General features: G+C 40.3%; 1 protein-coding gene and 1 long non-coding RNA gene across 3 annotated transcripts in view; one reads left to right on the top strand and one right to left on the bottom strand.

Annotated features, from left to right (window-relative positions):
- Positions 1-20,527, bottom strand: part of GHR (growth hormone receptor) — a 261,841-nt gene that overhangs the window by 125,592 nt on the left and 115,722 nt on the right. Inside the window, exon 2 of one of the 2 annotated variants that reach the window (XM_029940943.1) lies at positions 12,564-12,644. In XM_029940943.1, the coding sequence (XP_029796803.1) occupies positions 12,564-12,633 (70 nt within the window). In that variant the 5' untranslated portion in view covers positions 12,634-12,644. Of the gene's footprint in view, positions 1-12,563; positions 12,655-20,527 lie in introns of those variants that run through there. The other variant, XM_029940942.1, reaches the window with a different exon arrangement.
- LOC115293177 lies at positions 16,039-19,995 on the top strand. The gene is made up of 3 exons (XR_003909402.1): positions 16,039-16,163; positions 18,366-18,592; positions 19,935-19,995. It is a non-coding gene; the product is annotated as an uncharacterized LOC115293177 (long non-coding RNA).

Consider the following 20,527-nt stretch of genomic DNA (forward strand, 5'->3'; position numbering starts at 1 on the left):
GCAAAATAGGGCATATTAATCCTATGAAAGGTAAAACATTGGGTAAGTAAGTGAAGATTTAGAAGCAGGCAAAAGAATGTGATATAATAACGTCTGTTGTGTGTAGCATACCTCTATAGACATGTTAGTAGAGAGAGGAGACAGCTTCCCTTTACTTTGACAGCTTCTGGATTCATAAAAAATGTGTGAATACCTGTGAATGATACAGAAGAGAAAGCCCAGAGCTGATTTCCTAAGCAGTCCTTGTACTTCCCTACAACAATGGGGGGGAGTCTTGTGGATAACAGGACTGCACAGCAAAAGAGAGTTGTTCAGTGACCCTAGAGGTACTTTTCATGGAGGTTTTTTTCCCAAAGGGAAAAAGGTGGTTCCTGTCTTCATAAACTTTGTACTGATTTAGCCTCAAGAGATGCCCATTTGCTTTGAGAAAATTACTCAACCTCATCAGAAGTTATCTGTATATCTATATCTGATAATTTATAATTTGTATCAGAGGTTATATATCATATCATTTCATATCATATCAGAAATAATGAGGTCCCACAATGAAAGTCTGAGTACTACATTAAATGTAATTGAACCTGAATCTAAAGGAATTACTGAAGTAGCTCCTGGAATCACCTCCTGTCATTTTGAAATAGTCTAACTATGGTTCTGTCACAGGCTGAGCAGGTATGCCAGCAACTTCCAGAAACCAGAGGAGATTCCTACAGAGGTATTACAGTTAGTCAGTCACCAGGAGAATCCCAGGACACGAGAGGCCGTGTAGTTGCACTCAGGCTTGGACTCTCACTTTTGCCCTCATTAGCTTTGTACACTAGTTATGAAATTAGTCTTTGTGTTCTCCCCTCAGGGTAATATGGGAACTTCTAAGTACTGCTGTGAAGATTAACCAAGGGAATCAGTATAAGGGACTTAACACTGGAGCCACTCCCATGGTTCTATATAACTATTGCAATAAATTTGCTTTAATTCTGTCTCTCCACATCCTAAATTCACCTAAGTGACTAACCTGGGGGCCTCATTCCTTTTAACCTTGTGTCTGTCACACAGCAGGTACTCAATAAATGCTCATTGAACTGAATTGATTTGCCCACTATTACTACCAACATCAGATTCAACTCATGACAGACCCATTTGCTGACTTGGTCAGATTTAATTTAATTAAAAGTATAAGAACTAGCGCACTAAGGTTTTTATCAAATTTGCCCTCTGAACATTCATTATAAAAACTGTAAACATAGAAGACTATTTCATTTAGTAAAAGCTTATGTTATAATGTCAGTTCTATTGTTGCAAACACCTTAAATATTAGCATGCTCTTATCAGCAGTTTTCTGAAGGCATTATTACAATTATCTTTAGCTTTCAAAGCTTCCTTGTGCAATTGAAACACTTTAGGCATATATTGTTATAAATCAAATTCTGCACATATCAGTTAAGTTTGTGTTTTTATGTAGGCCTCAGGGTTTGAAATCACTCACTTCAAAGCCAGTAACAGTTATCTTACTGAATATCTGTTTTTCCCATGGAATCTCAACAGGTGGTCTACTTATGTTACTTCCCAATGATTTTAAACAAGTTATTTTACTTCTATTTAACAGATGAAAAAACTGAGGCTCAGAAGCCTACCAAAGGCTTTGTAGCAGATGTTTTCAGTCCTTTGCTGATGTAGACCCCTTAACCATTTTTAAAAAATGTTTATTCACTTCTTTTGAGAGAAAGAGGAAAAGCCCACGTGTGAGGAAGGGCAGAGAGAGGGAGAGAGAGAGAATCCCAAGCAGGCTCCATGCTCAGTGCAGAATCCTATGTGGGGTTCCATCCCACAAACCATGAGATCATGGCTTGGGCAGAAACCAGGAGCCAGATGCTTAACTGACTCAGCCACCCAGGCGCCCTCCCTTAACTATTCTTGTGCATACAGATTCCCTATGTGCTTTCAGTCCCGACACAGTACCTGTGTCTTTGTGGCCTTCAGGCTGCTGGAGCCATTGTGATCTGCACTTGGAGAACTGATAGTGTCTAGGAACTTACATCCTTCTGGGTCAGACCCTTAGCCACCAACTGAGGGCTGATCTGGGCAACTCGAAACACTGCTTCTGGAGGGGACTGTGCCAGATACCACCCTAAACACTCACCTCACAGTACTTGATACTGTGCCCTTGCTTGTTTTTTTTTTTTTAAGCTTCTCTATCTTATTTCCCTACTCCCTTGTCAGCTTTTCCCTGGAACATTTTCAAACAATTCACTTTCATTTAAATCTTTGTCTCAACATCTGGCTTCTGGGGAATTCAATCTTTTTTTCTTAATCTTTTCTTTTAGTTTATTTTTTTTGAGAGAGAGAGGGAGATAGAGAGATAGAATCCCAAGCAGACTTTAAGCTGTCAGTACAGAGCCTAAGGAGGGGCTCTGTCTCACAAACTGTGAGACCATGACCTAAGCTGAAATCAAGAGTTGGATGCTTAACTGACTGAACCACCCAGTGGCCCTGAGGAACTCAGTCTTAAAAAAAAAAAATCATATGACAATAAATGGCAGAGCTGCATTTCAAACCCAATTCTGACAAAGTTCAGGATCAGTACTCTGAAATCCCTACCTTAGACTGCTTCTCCTCACAATGAGACAAGAAAGAAACAGGAGTCTGATACGATTGGTACAGAGGTTTACTTGCTGACCCTTTCCTCCAGGTACCTCTGTATGTTCTCTGAGTCCCAGCCAAGGCCACATGACCAGTCTCTTCTCTCCTTGGAAAGTTCCTCCACAGGCTCCCTCAACCTCTAACAGCATAAGCTTCTGGCTGATGGCTGCTGCCCCAAGGAAGTGATAGCCAAGAGCAGTACCACAGCACCAGAGGGACATCTTGCATAACTAAATCAAATGCAAATCAAACTGGGCTCCTGTCAACTAACTGCAGGAATCAATCAGTGGTCTATGCAGTATCTACTGAATGCCACTATGGGCTCAGTGGCAGCCAGTCTCTCATTACAGCCTGAAATTTCAGTCTTTTCCTTCTACCTTCTGGTTTAAGGCATCAGTTGACTCTCCCTATATCAGAGGCTCTGACTTCGGGTTCATAGCAATCCACTCGGAACCAACATGTTGGAAAAATCACCCCCTAAATTCCACAGGGAGGAGTTCTATTTTAGATACATCTCATGTTAATGAAAGTACTTAATATTCTTATTCTTAGACCTAGGAATACAGGTGTTCCATCCATGGAAATAAGACAAGACAGGTCACATGGAGAGTAGCTACACCTTTGCCTTTCACACCCATAATGGCATGATAAACCTGAGTTTGACAAACAGATATAGCCAAGATATGCACAAAAATGAATCCAGATCTTCTATTCCTTGATCAGAGCTTTCCAGGAAGTCAGGCTTAATGATAGCTGTGAAGGGTGGGAATCTTAGTCAACCGTGCTTATAAAGTTTAGAGCAAACATCCAGATACTATGGTGGTGGCATGCCTCCCACAGGGAGCTGGGCACAGTCATATACCAGCCAGGCCTGTCAGAGCATGGCCCCTTGGGGACTTCCCTGCATTCTGCTCCTTGCTAGATCTGGCCAAAACACCGGATATGGAGCAGGGCTCTCTGATGGACTCCTGCGCATTTCCCTATTCTCCTGCTATCAGCACACCATCACCAGGCCACAAAAGGGTCCTTTTCTTTAAAAATAACCTCTTGTTAGATGTTGGCTAGGATGTGGAGAAATGGGAACCCTCTTGCACAGTTGGTGGGAATGCAAACTGGTGCAGCCAGTCTGGAAAACAGTGTGGAGGCTCCTCAAAAAATTAAAAATATATGGCCCAGCAATAGCACTACTAGGAATTTATCCAAAGGATATAAGAGTGCTGATTCATAGGGGCACGCATATCCCAATGTTTATAGAAGCACTTTCTACAGTAGCCAAATCATGGAAAGAGCCTAAATGTCTATCAAATGAGGATGGATCAAGAATATGTGGTTTATATATACAATGGAATACTATTTGGCAATGAGAAAAAAATGAAACCATGCCATTTGCAGCAACATGGATGGAACTGGATTATGCTGAGTGAAATAAGTCAGTCAAAGAAAGACATTTCATATGTATTCACTCACATGTGGAAATTGAGAAACTTAACAGAAGACCATGGGGGAAACGAAGGGGAAAAAATAGTTTCAAATATAGAGAGAGGAAAACCATAAGAGTCTCTTAAATACAGAGAACAAACTGAGGGTTGATGGGAGGTGGGGGAGAGAGGGAAATGGGTGATAGTCATTGAGGAGAGCACTTTTTGGGATGGCCACTGGGTGTTGTATGTAAGCAATGAACCATGGGAATCTACCTCCAAAACCAAGAGCACACTATATACACTGTATGTTAGCCAACTTGATAATAAATTATATTAAAAAAACATAAACTAAAAAAAATGACCTCTTGCTTTTGGGGAGACCAAGGCTCTCCAAAATATAGAGTGGTCCATATCATCCATCAATCTCCGATGATGTGAAACTGTTAATTCTTACATATAGCACATGGCTATCCAGAAGTCAAATGCTCCAAACATTCTCATTCCATAAATTTGCGAAGTTTTACTAAAAGATTAGAGAAGACAGAAAATACAAGGGTTTTTTCATATTCAGAGATTATGAAACTAAGAATTTAAGCAGTATAAGTTTGAGTTTTAATTTTGAGAGTTTCAAACTTTGACATGGGTTCTCACTGGAAAATTGGAAAGACCTAATATTTAAGGAAAGGAACTGGGAATACTGATCTAGCTATCGATATAATCACTAATCAGAGTTTTCGTAATCTTAAGTTCAATGTTCAAAGGGGCAGAGAAAACTTGGATTTGGGATCTTTAGGCCTCATTTATACCTCTCTATGTCTGTCAATATTTGAGATGATTTAATCAGGTAGGTAGGGCACAGATAAACGTGGTGTCTGTCTGGGGGGGTTGGTGCTGGGTGACTGGTTCTTTCAACGCAGGATGGTAGGCAGTGGCTGGTGCATGGGGTACAGAGTTCAGTAACCTGGAAAAAGGTTGACAAGACCTAGGGAGGGCATCAGGCTCGTAGGCACTGGTGTGTAGGACAGATTTCTGACCTTGATGGCATCTGAAGTATATAGCAGAAAAATGATATCATTCCATCAACAGAGAAAGCCCACAAATCAGGGCTTAGAGTAGGGCACACAGATGCTTAGGGCTTCTTAGGAGAATAGTTCTAGCTTCTATAGCTACACATTTTTTCCAGATCCCTCCCACTGGAAGGGGGCCTTAATTCAGCCTGCAGTCTGGTTAAAATGAGATAACAGAGCACTAGTGAAAATTGTGGGCTATGACTGGAAAAGTCCAAGGTCAGGATTGGCATTCTAGTTCATTCATTCACTCAAGAAATAAATGAAGATCTACTACATGCATCAGAATACTAGAGGGAGGAGATAGAGGGATGAGCAAAACATCCTCCATGGAATTTAAGGTTTGGTGAGTTTTAAATCCATGACACTTTATTAGACAAGGTACATGGTGGTCATTTTGTCAATCATTTATTTGAAAACAATTACATTGCCTATTTCAAGCCCAATCTAGCCTTTGTCATATAACTTAAAACACAGATAATATAACTTCATTTAGAAGATGGACACACAGCAAATGTTCTCCTATGCCCTGACCCTACCTCCTCTTTCTATCCCCTTGTCTATGCTTTTGAGGAGAGATTCTATTAACATCCTAACACATTTCCTTCATGGTTGGGACATGATCCACCATAATGTAGTACCTGCAATCCTGCCAAGAAAATGTAATGAAGACACTGTAATGAGTTAAGGTTAAAGCTTGAGGCCAACTAGTAAGTTGTATAACAGAAGCAGAGATTCCTGATAGGTGTTTCTGGTGAAATACTGTGGATTCATTTGAACAGATTTGAGAAATATGAACCAGAGAAAACTCTGATTTGCAGCTGAGGCTGAAGAAGGGCTCCAGGCCCCTGGCCCTTGTGGTCTGTACAGTGACCGCCAGCCAGGGCACCACAGAATCCTCGCTTTGTATGGTCAGTTGCATCAGATTTCAAAGTATGTTTATGTTACACATCATTACCGCCTTTACGCTGCTAACTACAGCTCATGAGGAAGCTTCTCTTTGGGTTTGAGAATGATACTGTTGACAGCATTACTTCAACACCCATACAAGTGCTGGAAAAGCCAAAACTGGAAGGTGATGCCTGCTGCTTGTGAAAGATGAGGGTCATGGCTGCTGGAGACTGCCTGATGACAAGTTAGAAGCACAGGCTATGGATAAGCTGGCAGTTACAGGGAGCAGGGGCGAGGCCTTAAACGATGCCTTTGTTGATGGCTCTGAAATTCTTTACCATATAGAAATTAAAGTTAAGGTTTAAACTGAATTAATTCTGGGGAAATAACTCACTGACTTAAATTCACAGTAAGGAGAAAACCATCAACCACAGGTTCTTCCCAAGAGAGTTTTCTAGGGAAAAGGTGCTGGGTGGTTGAGGGATGCTAGGTCCCATGTGATGGAGGATGATCTCAGGCAGAGACTGGCTGTGCTGGTCCCGACAGGTGCAGACTTCTGCACAGCCATACATGGGTTAGCCTCCAACCAGAGGCAGGAAGCCCAGTGTGTCCATGAATAGAGGCTCTGGCCAAATATCAAATCCATTATGTCAGCTCGTTCCTGTCTACCAAGTAACAGCAGCCCCAGCTCAGACTATCAAACCAAGGAGGCAGGGACGCATTTTGCATACCAGGTCTGGCTCATCCTGAAAGAGTTGGGGTCTGAAGTGGAAGACTAGAAGCACAGTCTGCCGTTGGCATGTGTGGATTGAATGTTTGAGGTTCAGACTATTCTTGGGTGGTCCCAGTCCTTGTATTTACTAATTAGCTGAGGCACAAACCTAATCACTCACATTGCCAGTTGCTTTATAAAGGTGAGTCACTTAGCTATGTGTAAGCCTTAACCGACCTCCCAGATTCTGCCCAGCGCAAGGCTTTGCTGCTGTCAACTTCTCCTGCATATATTTCATTGCACTCCATGAGGTAGGTACATACTCTACTGATGACACAATATCTGGCGGTATGTCCAGATCTCAGGATCTAGTCATGAATGTCTGGAGACTACATGGGGAGAGAGACAGTCTTTGTTCCATGGTAGACCCTCGGTGCATGGTAGCCTGAGCCACGTGGCAGAGGTGGGAAGCTAGCTGTGCAGCCCAACCTGGGCACAGGCAAGAGTTCTGGAATATGGTACAGAAGAAAGGAAGCATACATGTTCTGCCATACCACTGTCAGTACATCTCCACCCCTACAGAGCACCTCCTGCCACTTCCCTGCCAACAGTCTGAGCCTCGTTCTGGGATTTCCCCATATTAACAGTGAGTCATTGCTGATGCTGATAGCTTTCACTAAAAATATGAGAACTTAGAGATGGATGGAGTAAGAAAGCTCTGACAGTTCCTGAAGTCAAAAATTCATACATAATTAGACTCCAAGTACCGGTGATTCTGTCTCCTCAACATCTCTGAGACCCATTTTTTGTCCCTCACAACTGTCACATTTACATCATCTCTCTCCTGACCTATTACAACCATCTTCCTCTACATTCGTCTCTCTCAACTTTACTTCTATCTTATTACCAGTACTATTTCTAAAGTGAAAACTTAGCAGTGTTATTACCTGGTTTAAAACTCTTTAGGAACCTAAGAGGATCAGGTTTATTTAAGTAATTAGATAATGTTTACTTGTCTTCTCTTCTATAAACCATGAGCTCTTTATTTATATTTTATTTTAATTTTTAAATGTTTGTTTATTTTTGAGACAGAGTGAGAGACAGAGTGTGAGCAGGGAAGGAACAGAGAGAGAGGGAGACACAGAATCTGAAGCAAGGCTACACGCTCTGAGCTGGCAGCACAGAGCCCGATGCAGGGCTTGAACTCACAAACTACGGGTTCATGACCTGAGCCAAAGTTGGAGGCTTAACCCACTGAGCCACCCAGGTGCACCGACCATGAGCTCTTTAAAGGCAAAAACATAAATTTAAAATTCATCCTTGGGTCCATAAAAATGTTTGATTAAAACTTGATAAAAGACTGTTTTGTGTCACTATCTGCAGAGGTCTGTGCTTAAATCTTCCACTCGTACCTTTTAAATTGTCAGGGCCAAGAGCTCCTCCGCCTGGCCCGCTGGGGCCCTGCTGAGCTCAGTGTCGAAGCGATTTGTGATAGCATGAGGACCAGATGACACGGGGTTGCTGATGTACATGGACACAGGCCATGGCAGGAGAGAAGAATGAAAGATTTCTTCTTGCCTCTTGGTGACAGTAAAAACAGCAGCAATCTAGAGCTCTGTGGTGGTTTTCTTCACTTTCAGTATGAATGGAAAGCCTACACATGCTCCTTCTTGAAAACATTTAACAGGCTCACCATTTGCTGGTTAACGGCACTAACCATGACTCTAATACTTGATTGATCTGTATCTTACAGGTCTTGGTAACCTCTCAGGGCTCTGTGAGGCCTCATGTAAGGAGGGGAGGGCTTATTAGAAAAATACAATGTTCTTTCCACTGGGTCATTATTTCCTTTGTTAGCAATGAGAACAGAGGTGTCTTTTTTTCCCACGTAAGTGCTGTGTCAGTTTGTATAAGTTTATAAAGAAATGTTCAAAGATATGCAAAGAATATTATTTTGAGGATCCTGATTCCTCTAGGATGCAGCATCTCACTCCTAAAGCACATTTCTTACCTTGACTGATACAGAATGATGTAGCATGTTTTAATCTTTAAAGTGATAAAATACTAATTATGTGCTTTGCCTGCAAGCCATCCTGTATCTGTGTGTGTGTGTGTATAATGTATTTATATGTGGGGGTATACACACACATATATATAATATACATTATACATAAATATTATATGTGCAATTTACACATATTATATACACATATATATACACATAATGTTCCATCATTAGGACTTATGCATGGCCTACAGCTTTGAGAAGAACTATCACTAGCAGGATATGCCTTACACTTCTGTCTCTTCTCTTTCTCTCCAAATAATATCTTCATTCCTCAAGGCCCAGAAAGGCATGTCTTTTGCTATTGCTAAGCCTTCTATAATTTAACTCCAATCTATTGACCTATGTTTACTTCCAAAGTGAATAATTACAAATATAGTGCTCATGTATAGCACACTCTGGCCAAATGAATAGTCTGCTTTCTGCAAAGTAAGTGCTCAAAAAGTAGCTGTTGAACACTAAACATGTAAAACAGAACCGCCCATTGCCTAGTCCAGTGCCAAGACATAGGATAAACTCAGCAGCTGAATGACTGGTTCTCCATGTACACTTTCTACCTACACCTATGCACTTCCGTTTATGTTGTTCCTCTATCACACTGGCTATTCCTGGAATCGCCTCCTGCTCTTCTTAGCCTTTTAAAGTTTTAAATGAGTATTCTAGTTCCTGCGGAATAACACCGACCTCCTTCATGAAGTTCTAAATAACTATATAAGGAGGTAACCCTCCACACTTCACTCCTCCTAAGGAGTGTGGTTCGGGTCACTATTTCAATTGTTAATAGACATTGTCTCACACGGCAGTTCTTTGTGCAGACTCCTGACCTCTTAACTCATGATAACTTCCTTAACAGAAGAATCACTGTATTCCTCATAGCCCTAAGTTGAATCTTTGAAAATAGAAAGCTCTAAAAATATCTGTATGTTGAACTTGAAGAACTATTCCAGTCCACCTTGATTTACTCTTTTTCAGAGCATCTTGACCATATGTATTCATTGCACAATTTAGACCTTAAAGCTATACTGTTTCTCATTAATTTCTAGCAGTTCCTCATGTCCCAACTAGAGTGAAATTCTTCAGGGCAGGGGCTAATATGCTCCCGTGTTTGGCTGCTGAGGTCAAAGAGGATGCTCAATTGTGGACTGACTGAAATAGCAGAGATGTGATCTAATTTATAGCAGACACTCCTTTGAAGACTATTTCAAAATCTTTATGTACATTTCTCATTAAAAATCACCATCCCAGGAGCAACAGTTCTCATGCAGCCAGTTGACAGCTGAATGTGTGAAACCTCTCTGAAAAGAAGGCATTGCTGGTCATTCCTGATTTTGGAGTAAGAAATTCTCCCTGAGTCTGTGTAATTGGTCATGAGGAGCAGATGTTAAGGGTGAAAGACAAAGAGATGGCATCCATTGCAACATCGGAGCTAATACAATGGTGCACTGTTCGATGTTTAGCTCTCATTAAATTTCCCATAGGGCAATTAGACTTAATGAAAAATCCTCTCAGGGCTGGGATATTTCTAACCACTCATCTGCCCAAGCAAGAAAAACCCTGCTCCAGGCTTCAAGTGCCAACCTTCCCTAGCCACACAGATGTGTCATCTTTACCAGCTCCTGGGCAACTTTTCACCAAGTAACACTTGCCGCATCCCTTCCTCAGCAGTGTCACATCTTTCCCTGACCAAACTGAACTCAAATGAATGGTTTCACGGTGAAACTACAGTGGTGGCAGGGTTTTTTTTTCTTTTTTTAAAACTCTTACCTGTATTTTTAGTCTCCCTTATATAATGGGGGAGAACATAAAAATAATTTGGCTGCAATCTGGACCTGGCAGAAGAAGGACCACATGGCCCTGAATGACATCTGAGATTCAACCCATGTCATGTCACGTGACCACTTTGGCAGAACTCATCAGCTAGATGTCCAGAACTGGTAAACACACTCATGTGTGTGCACGCTCATGTTCAAATGTGTTCATCTACACCTTCTTATGTAAACATCATACTCATCCATAACAATCTCCAGGCCATTTTAAGGTAGAACTCTGGAGTAGCCCCAAAAGAATTTTGGTTAGCCCACTAAATGAAAAAAAAAAGAAAGAAAAAAAAGAAAAAGAAATTATTTCCATTGCTAAATTACTTATTATGTGTAAGTACTGGCAGGCTGAGTGATTTGTTTACTATAAGCTGATGCATTTTCTTATCTCTGTTGTCCCCAAACAAACAGAGTCAACAAAAAACTATCAAAAAGCAAAACAATAAGCAAACATAAAACCAACTAATGGCAGTGTTTTCTCCACTCTCCTTATGAAGTGAAAGGTTTATGTCAAAGCTAAAATGTCAGGGCAGCTGAAATAGATGCTCTTCGTGGCCTCTCTAGGTCTAACATGTAACTTGAGCTCTAGCTGGGGCTACATTTTTAATTTTCTTTAAAGATTTTCTTTGCCATACTTTTCATTTCACAGGTTGTTGTTGCTTTGTGTGTGTGATTCCTCCAGCCTCACCCAGTGGAGTGAAAGCCACCTTAATGAAGAAAGTAGAGATTAAACTACCATGACTTTGGAACAGCAGAGGATCTCAGCTGTAATTCTTTGGCTCAGAACCAGGGTCTAAAACCAGCCATGGGAAAAGCTGCTGACACGGAGCCTTCAATTCTCTCCATGTTTGACTTGCAGAATGTTGACATTATAACACCAGAGAGACCCAAAAATATTTCAAACAATTATGACTTCTTTTCTATAAATATTTGAAAATTGCTTTAAAAGATAAAATAACATTTCACCCTTCTTGCTTCTTTTTTTTTTTTTTTTTTACCCTGGTGGCCCTCAGCAGCTTACTACTACGGATTTATTTTTGGCTCAAAGGTCAGGGAGGACATCTGAAGGCACTACCTCTGTTGTTAAACTGTGTTTTCCAACATGAGTTGCCCAGCGAGTAGGGGAGTCAGCTACGCTTAAAGAAGCAACTGAATGCAGTGTCACAGCATGGGAGAGCTAGATTGTTTCTTACGCTGAAACCCAAGCAAGGAAAAAATAATCACGCAGTCAAGACAATCTTTGAAAAACTCTCCTATGCCTTCATAAGCGGAGTTTATTTTCTGGACAGAAACATCTGTTTTCTCATTCCCTTTCATTATTTGTTCTCGCTCCAGTTATTTCTGCTATAAGACATACATTTGAATGTACTGAGGCTTCACTAGGAAGAGGGTATAAAAAAGGATGGAGATTTATGGAGATGACCAAGGAAATCATGAGTTTTGAGTGCACTATTCAACTCTTTTCAGTTGTGTCCTCCTTCAAACTTTGCCAAATTGTAACCACCCAGAGCGTGAGAGGTGAAATTTATTTGAAACCTGCAATTTCCGCTCTCAGAGAATATGATTCAGAGACCTTAATTCTGAGCTCTGGAAATAGGTGATGATATCCTTAGTCACGGATGAGCAGAGTGATCAGTAGGTTAATAACCAACCCTCCAGTCCAATTTCAATATCTCTCCCAGGACCAAGAGACTTGACTTGCCTTCAATATAAATGCCCTCAGCATGACTTGCAGCATTTATTACTGATGTGAAAACATCAGATGCCAAAACTATTCCTCCTAAAACATCCACAGAAAAGTCTTCCCAGTTTATGATTTTAAAACCAGTTTCCTATTTGCTGCTACTTAAAGCTTACCTCTTCTAATTAAAGCATCCAAAGAACTTATATTTAACAAACAAAGTTCAGTGTTACTTCAAACACTGGGGGTGGGAATGGGAAAGTAGAACTCACCTTCACTCCCAGAAAAAGCACTGCTTGAGCCTGCCACTGCCAAGGTCAATAGCAGCCGCCAGAGATCCATACCTGTAGGACCTGCAATCATACAAAAAGGAGCAAGATAAAGCCAAGTAAAATGCAGACCATTATCATTACACTGTTTAAACACTGGCTAAACCATGAATAAGCTGACATGCATGTCAGTTCCAGAAGGAATCCTGGAACTAAAAGTAAATCTTTCATTGCCCCAGAGTCTCATATTATTATACTTTTTATGAAGGCAAACAGTAGGTTTGTAACAATTCTATTTCCCATAGATGCTGGTCTCAGGAAATAACATGGACACTAGAGAGTTTCCCAGGCTGGCCAAACGCCCTAGAAATACCTCACAACAAAGGACAACTCCCCCTTCCCACACACAAAAACTGCTTCAATAATAGGGCCAGTGTGGTTTCACATTAATTTGATCTGAAAATAGAAAAACTTGTCAGCAGTATCACCAAGCTTAGGGCCTTGAGCTGGATAGGTCATAAGAGGAAAAACACAAAAAAACTACTTATAATAGTAAAACTCCTCCAGTGTTTCCCAGTGAATAAAAGAGCTCAACTAAAACTTAGAAGCCTGTGCTGATGAGCCACCATGAGGAGGTGTAGCTGAAAGGGAGCAGGAAGAAGGCGAGAAGCAAAAGAAAACAAAATATCTGTGCTTCCTCGGTGGCCTGCCTAGGATACCCTGCCTGTCTTGAGTTTTCTGTTCTAGGAGGAATGTGGTCTCTGAAAGGCCCAGGAATGTGAACACCCCTGACTCAAAGAAAGGTCAGTTGGAGGCCTTGCTAGCTATCTGGAATCCAAAGTGTGGCCACACCTCAATCCCTTCAGTTTGATGAATAGGGGAGAAGGCCATGCCTTAGCCAGCCCACACCTTTACCTGGAGGAAATAAGCTTCTTTGGAATAAATAAGCCAAGTGTCCACTTCTAGGATCTCTGAAGAGGCAAGTTTGGGCTGGTTTAAAATGAACTCAGCACACTGTCCTGTGGAGAGCTGTTGCTACATCTGACAACTAATGCCAACTACTTTAAAGCCTAGCTGCAATGTTTTCACATAATTACATTACTTACACATCACTCAGGCATACCTGATCATCACACTGGGAGCTCCACCAGGGCCTCTATTGGCCTCATTTTCTCGATTGTACAGTCTTGACAATAATGAAATAGCCCTTCTCATTACCCCTAATCAGGCTGAAATGATGAACAAGAACATTTGTTCTCATGGGTAATGGAATGGTGTGGTTCCCAGTAATGGCTATGTAATTCTGAATAGGTATAAAGTGCGATATGGTCATACTTTCATTTCTAGATAGTGGATGGCCCATCATTTCTTTGTTGTTGTTCCATAGGATTTCACATTCCTAAAAAGTTCTAAGAAAACACATCTCTACATAAACTGAACATCGTCCTCTGTCTGACTACCCACATATTTGCCGATGGCATAAAGAACACCCTCAAACACTGACTCATGGAGTCACTGACAGAACTGAGTGACACTGCATGTGAACACATGTTGCCAATTACAAGACTGCACACAAATGTGAGTTGCAGGTATTGCAGCATCCATGTTTTAGGTTCCTAACCTGGAAGGCTGTGGGCTAACGGTCTTTGCATCGTCCTCACCTGCTTTGCAAATGTGAACCACTGAGTGGCTCTCTTTATTTAGGTCCTTTACTGCTCGGTGACTAGGTAGGCTATGTGATCCTAGCTGGAAGAATCCAGCAGAAATAGGCAAAAAGGCTAAAAATAAATATGTTAAAGGCTGAAAATGCCATACTTTTGTTAACTGGATATTTCCTTTTAAAATGTATTTTTAAGGTTTTTTTTTTGTTTGTTTGTTTGTTTGGTTGGTTTTCTTTTTTGTTCTTAAGTAGGAAAAGTATTGAGGAACTGGGCTCTGTACAGTGTTAGCAATCTCCCAATGCACGTAGTGTCAGAGACACCTCCTCTGACACTTGTTCTCTTGGTATCAGGTTGTAAAAAGAATTCCAATTCTAGGTAGTGTTTTTTGCTTCCCAACTGGATAAAGATATGAATAGGTTTGCCTTTCTCAGTAGGCTGCTTTCTCTGGTTTGGAAGTCATGTCTTCAAATATTTCGAAGACACTTGGCAGATGCCAGAAACAAGTAAATTTTGCTTCAGATAAATTATAGTGGACTTTCTCTCATCCCCAAACTTTTGAAAGCTGCTGCCTGCAAATGAACTTCACTTCTTCCAAATGATCACAACATATCTCCATAGAATGCGTTCTATCTCAAAAAGAAAACAAACAAATCAAAATCCTTAGAGCAAAATCACCTAGACATCAGATTGCACACCCCTACCGATAAGGAGGTATTCAAAACTGCTAGTTTCCCCCTAGGAGATGAGAACAGGTCACTGCGCTGAGAGCATTGTGTAGGGCCCCATGGCTCCCTCCAACTAGGGAGCAGAGAAGAGGATGGAGGGGTGTGGCTGGAATCAGGAAGAGCTAACTGCTCTATCGGAGGACTGAAACTCTCCTTCCACTGTTACTGGCTCAGTGGGGCTGACTCTGAAAGTAGTCCCCCTAGTGAGCCGTCCCCAAAGACAGCCTGTGGCTGGGCTCATGGACATTCTGTTCAATTTGACTAGAGGCTCCTCCCTTCAATTTTGCAGAACTCAATGTGGCAGCTTCTAGATGAGAGGAGCCTTATTTATTAGGTTTTAGGTGAGAGAAAAATGTCCTTAGGAGAGGACCTAGTGCCAACACACAAAGTCTGAAACTTTAATATAGTCTGTCAGAAGGAGAAGAAAGTCCCATTATTCCCCGATATAAGTCTCTAAGTAGAGGTAGGTACTCCAGAGGAATCTACCAAATTGTACCTTAGCCTACTGAGTTCTTCTTTTGCAATGTAAGTTTGTAATATTTTTCTAGAGAAAATACCTCTGTAAATTTCTACTGATATTTATGCATTTTTTGGCTATAGCCTCATGGCAAGATTTTCATTGGGGTGGGGCGGTGGTTGGGTGGGGGAGACAAGCTTCTATTCTTGCATAATGGAGCTCACACCGTTTCCACTTTTAAAGCCCAAGGCATTTTGCCTGCCCATCCCCCCAACCCCCACTTCCACAAGGGAGAGCCAGCTGAGAAGCAGTGTAATCCGGCTGGTGTGAGTTTTTATTCTGTAAACTGCCCAGCAGAGGAGACCTCCAAACTACAGTTAGGCCTGTGATATACTGACTTTTATTCCTCAGCTATAAAATAGTACATAAACACATGAGAAGAGATGGGGATTAAACATGATATTTTTTCCAATATGTTATAATCAACTCCAGGTCAAGAGAAGAATTGCTTCAATTCTTTTGATTTTAAAACAATTAAGTATTTGTTGAATTCTTAGTTCTAGAATTGTGCAGGGCACAAAGGAGAATAGAAAAGCAATCACAATCATGGTTCTCTATTCCAAGAATTAGGCAAGATGGGCAAATGAAACTGCAAAAAGAGGATTCCTAGAAATGAAAGAAAGGTCAGAGTGGAGAAATAATCAGCGACTGAACTGAGGGGCTTAGAGTTAGAACTGAATGACAGAGAAGATTGTGCTAGGTAAGGAATAGTGGGGGTCAGGTGTGAACATGCATTATGGGCAAGAGCTCAGATGGTCATATGTCCTGGGTATGGCTCTGGATCTGATTAGTTCAGGCAGTAACTGGAGTGAGTTAGTGAGGTAGAGAACAATGTTTGAAATTATGAATAAAGGACACTAAAACTGGATTGGCAAAGGAGGACTATCCCGAAATAGCATTTCAACCCATATTAATCAGAAAGTCACTGGAAGTTTTGAGATAGGTAAAGCATATGCAAAGTAGATTTTTCTTAAAAGAAATCTGCCCCTCATACTTTCCTCAGTAAGTATCACTGAGGAATACTGACAAGATTTGGTGATGACTGGATATAGGAGTTGATAAACAAAACCTGTTTATTGCAAATAACTGAGTATATATGTGGATAAAAGATGGTGCTATTGATAGAAATCAGGACTTGGCGATCTGAGTTGTTTAGAAATGAGAAGATCACATGACTGTCTTGGGATATTTGGTATTAAAGTGATTTAACAGTAATAGAAAGTCTTGTGGAAATGTTAGAAATGTCTGGTGGGAAGATGGAGGTAGGAGACCAAAGGCTAGGGGAGAGAGTGAAGTCATTACTGGATTCCAGAGATATTTACATAGAGAGAATAAGGACAAGATGAATTTAATGTGAAGACAAGACTATATCATGAAGAACCCCCATGTCAACTTTATTGAAAGCAATCTGAAAACGTATGTTAAGCCATAGAGGGGAACATGTGTTCATATCTGGTTTGTAATGTGACAGGGACAAAATGAACCACCACCCCCACCCACCTACACCCTCTGATTTGTATCAAGTGTTTAAAAGGAAAGAGGTCAACAGCATCCCTAGAAGAATGATGTCAGCATATTAATATATAAAAGGAATAGTATGAAAGATTAAGGAACTTGTAGCCCTGTTAAGGCAAAATACCTGACTAAATTGATAGAAGTAATAGATCCCCAAGTTTTCATTTTATAGAACTAGCAATTCTGATACCAAAAAAGTAAGAGCTGATTAAAAAATCCCTATAAAAGCAGAAGTGTTTATATTGCAAAACCAAGACTCTAGTTAGATAACCTAATAAATGTATACTTTCTGATGCAGGTGTTGATTAGTAATGAAATATTGCAAAACTGAATCAAGTTGATTTCCTGTTGAAGTTGTACTGAGAACTCAACACTGAAAAAGAGGCTAATCCAAAAGGATATTTGAAATCACCCATTCTAATTAGCACTGGGCACTTAATTTGAATAGTTTGCATTTGTTCATGTTATTACCCATTTTTTATGGTGGTGGTCATTTGAAAATCCTTCAGACCCAAAATGCCTGAGGTCATGTTATTTCTTTCCTGTTACTGAGAAAGAAAAAGTTTGCAGACATTACTTATTCGTAAGTTTTGTTGAGATTTCTCTCTGCTCAGGATCCAGTTGGGAATACAGGACAGGACACTATTTTAAATGTGTAATGTACCAGGGAAAAAGGTCTTTGGGAATATTATATATAATAAGTATCCTTTTTTATAAAACATTCAAGCATAGATCATGTGCATTAACCAATTCAGTTACCAATTCAGCAGCCATGAAGAACTGGAAACAGGGTTAATGAGACTGAGGAATTAAGGATGCAAAATTTTTACATCATTTAAAGTAAATAGCTTAATTAAGCATTTAATTAAGTAAATTTGGAACAGGTTGAGATGTGAATCTAGTGTTTCAGCTATAGATTTTATGAAATCTAAATAGAGATCAAGTATTTCTGATGAAATGTTAGGATTCAAATTAAGGTGTGCTGTAAGTAAAATATGCATGGAGTTTTGAAGTCTCGGTACAAAAAAGGGACGCAAAACTTTCTGACAAGGTCTATATTTACTATATGTTAAACTCATATTTTGGATTGCTGGGTTAAATAAAACATATTATTGAAAATTAATATTCATGGTTCCTTTTCAGTTTTGAAATGTGATCAGTAGAAAATTTAAAATCATGTAAAAGCATGTAGAGGTCACCCCAAATGCAGAATGATGGGGACAAAAGACTCACTGAAAAATTAGGCATGATTAGTTTTGGGGTTTTTTTTTTTTAGAGTATTCAGTGTGCCTTTGTTTACTTTTAGAAGGGTGACAATTCACACTGTATCTCTCTTTGAGTCATAGACAGTGGTGCACTGATATATGTGCAAAAACTGTCTCTCCAGAATTTAAAGAGAGAGAGAAGAAGAAGAGAGAAGGACCATGATTGGTAGCATCTATCAGTTTCTTTGGTGTAAATCCCTCCACCAAGGCTGACTTTAAGCTACCAACTCACTGAATCTGGATCCCCTGAAGTCACTGAACATGGATTCACAAGCTAGTACAAACTGGACCCAGCACACCACCAGCTCAGGAAGTGAATGATGTTATCTGGGCTCCATGCTGGTAACAGGTACAAAGATTAAACAATCTGCTGACATTGATATACGATGTAAGAGACAGCACTACTGAGTGAACCCTGGACACTTGATTTCATTTGATGCCATCTGTTTCACTGTTTGCTGATCATATTTAGTTAATAATCATTGACAGGTATTTTCCCAAGTCTTTAGAAATTAACATCAGCTTCTACCATAAATGCCATCTTTGACCATCAAGTAAAGAGAGAGTAAGCTTGGGGTTAAGTGCATGTGTTCTGGAGTCAGAGAGAGCTAGGTTCAAATCCTAGCTTTATTAAACCTGTTTACTTGTCTCAAATATAAGGATGATAATCTTATTACCTTTTTCATAGGAAAATCGGAGGAGATTAAATGAGATCTTTCATTATAAGCATTTAGCATGCCCTTTGCATGTATTCAATAAATAAGTTACTTTTTAGACTTTCTGATACTAGTAATAAATAGACTATGTTTTATAAAGCTCCCAGGTAGTAGATTGGGGGTGGGATCCTCAATTATATATCATAAAATGGAAGCCTAGGAGGGTGGTAAAGTAGTCAGTAAATACGTCCTCTGGTAGCCACATTATGTACCACTCCCTTCTTCAATCAAGTACTTACATCACATAAGGGTCGAAGGATAATGAAGACTCATTATAATGTAATGCATGCATCTCCTGCATCTCCTAAGGTAAAGCAGAATTGCTGCTCATTTTTGCTTGGGTACATAGGCAGTCATGCCCCTTTGACCTGGATGCCCCATTGTGGGAAATAATCTAGAGGCTGATTTCACCCATAATCACTCTCTCAGCTGCTGTAAGAAAAATCTATGCTGTTGTTACTGGGTCCAGATCATTTGTCTCATAAATCATGGATTTCTAGATCTGAGACTTGGGGAGATGAATTTCAATGCTAAGAGGCTTGGCTTGAAGCTAGGACTCTCCTGTGAGAATACAGAGGACAGCTGGGTTATGGGAGTTTTGGTCTTCACCTCTTCCTTACTGGAGAAGTGAAAAACTACAGATCTTTTCAGAACTAAATACTTAGAGCTGCCCCTACCTTGGTATGCATAGGCATTCTGCTGGAGTGGACCTTTCTCAGTGCATGGGACATTCCGTTTGTGTTCATTAAGACCCAGTGGCACTTTGCAGTACCTTGATGTAACAGCTACCCCTGTGGATGGTGGCCAAACTCACCTAGCTTGAGTCACTTGGTGCATCCACTGATTCACAATGCAGGTATGACTCTCACATGAAAGAGAAAATCAATTACATAGGTGCTTGTTTGAACAATGTGTTCCTTTTTATACCATACTTTATACCACTGCACCTAAAAGTCATTTTATTTTTTTTTATAGAACTTGGAAAAGCAAGCCTCTTGCTGGGTTTCTGCTATGTCTCTCTCCTTTTACAAGTGGCTCTTTTTTAAACCTATTTTGTTGTTGTTATTACTGTGATATATTACATAGAACATGGAAAATATACTTTAAACAAAGTTGAAGATGTTGGAATTTCTTTCAAATGCTCAGGTGGAAATTGGCTTTGTTTTAACTAATTAAATAGGAAATAGGCTGTTGAAGACATGATCTCATTGAATGAAGTCTTCAAGCAAAAACATTCGTTATCTTGATGAGATTATAATCTGACAGTGATTCATACAGTAACTCATAGAGTGCTAAAAGGAGTTACAAACAGACCCAAAAAACATATAGAGCAAACATTGGGAGAAACGCTTCTTTCCTCTCATCAAGTCCAAAATGAACTTGTTCTTTTAAGGTAAACAAGTTGAGAAACCAAGAGTGAGGCAATATGATCTTCTGGAAAAAGCATTTCTAGAGAAGGTGTCAGCAATCCCAAGCCTGGGTGCCAGCCCGGCGCTGCCTGACCTGGTAACTCGGGCACTCATTTAATCACTGTGGGCCTCAGTGTTCTCATCGGCACACCATCCATG

This window comes from Suricata suricatta, chromosome 6 (assembly GCF_006229205.1).
Source record: "Suricata suricatta isolate VVHF042 chromosome 6, meerkat_22Aug2017_6uvM2_HiC, whole genome shotgun sequence".
Taxonomy (NCBI): Eukaryota; Metazoa; Chordata; class Mammalia; order Carnivora; family Herpestidae; genus Suricata; species Suricata suricatta.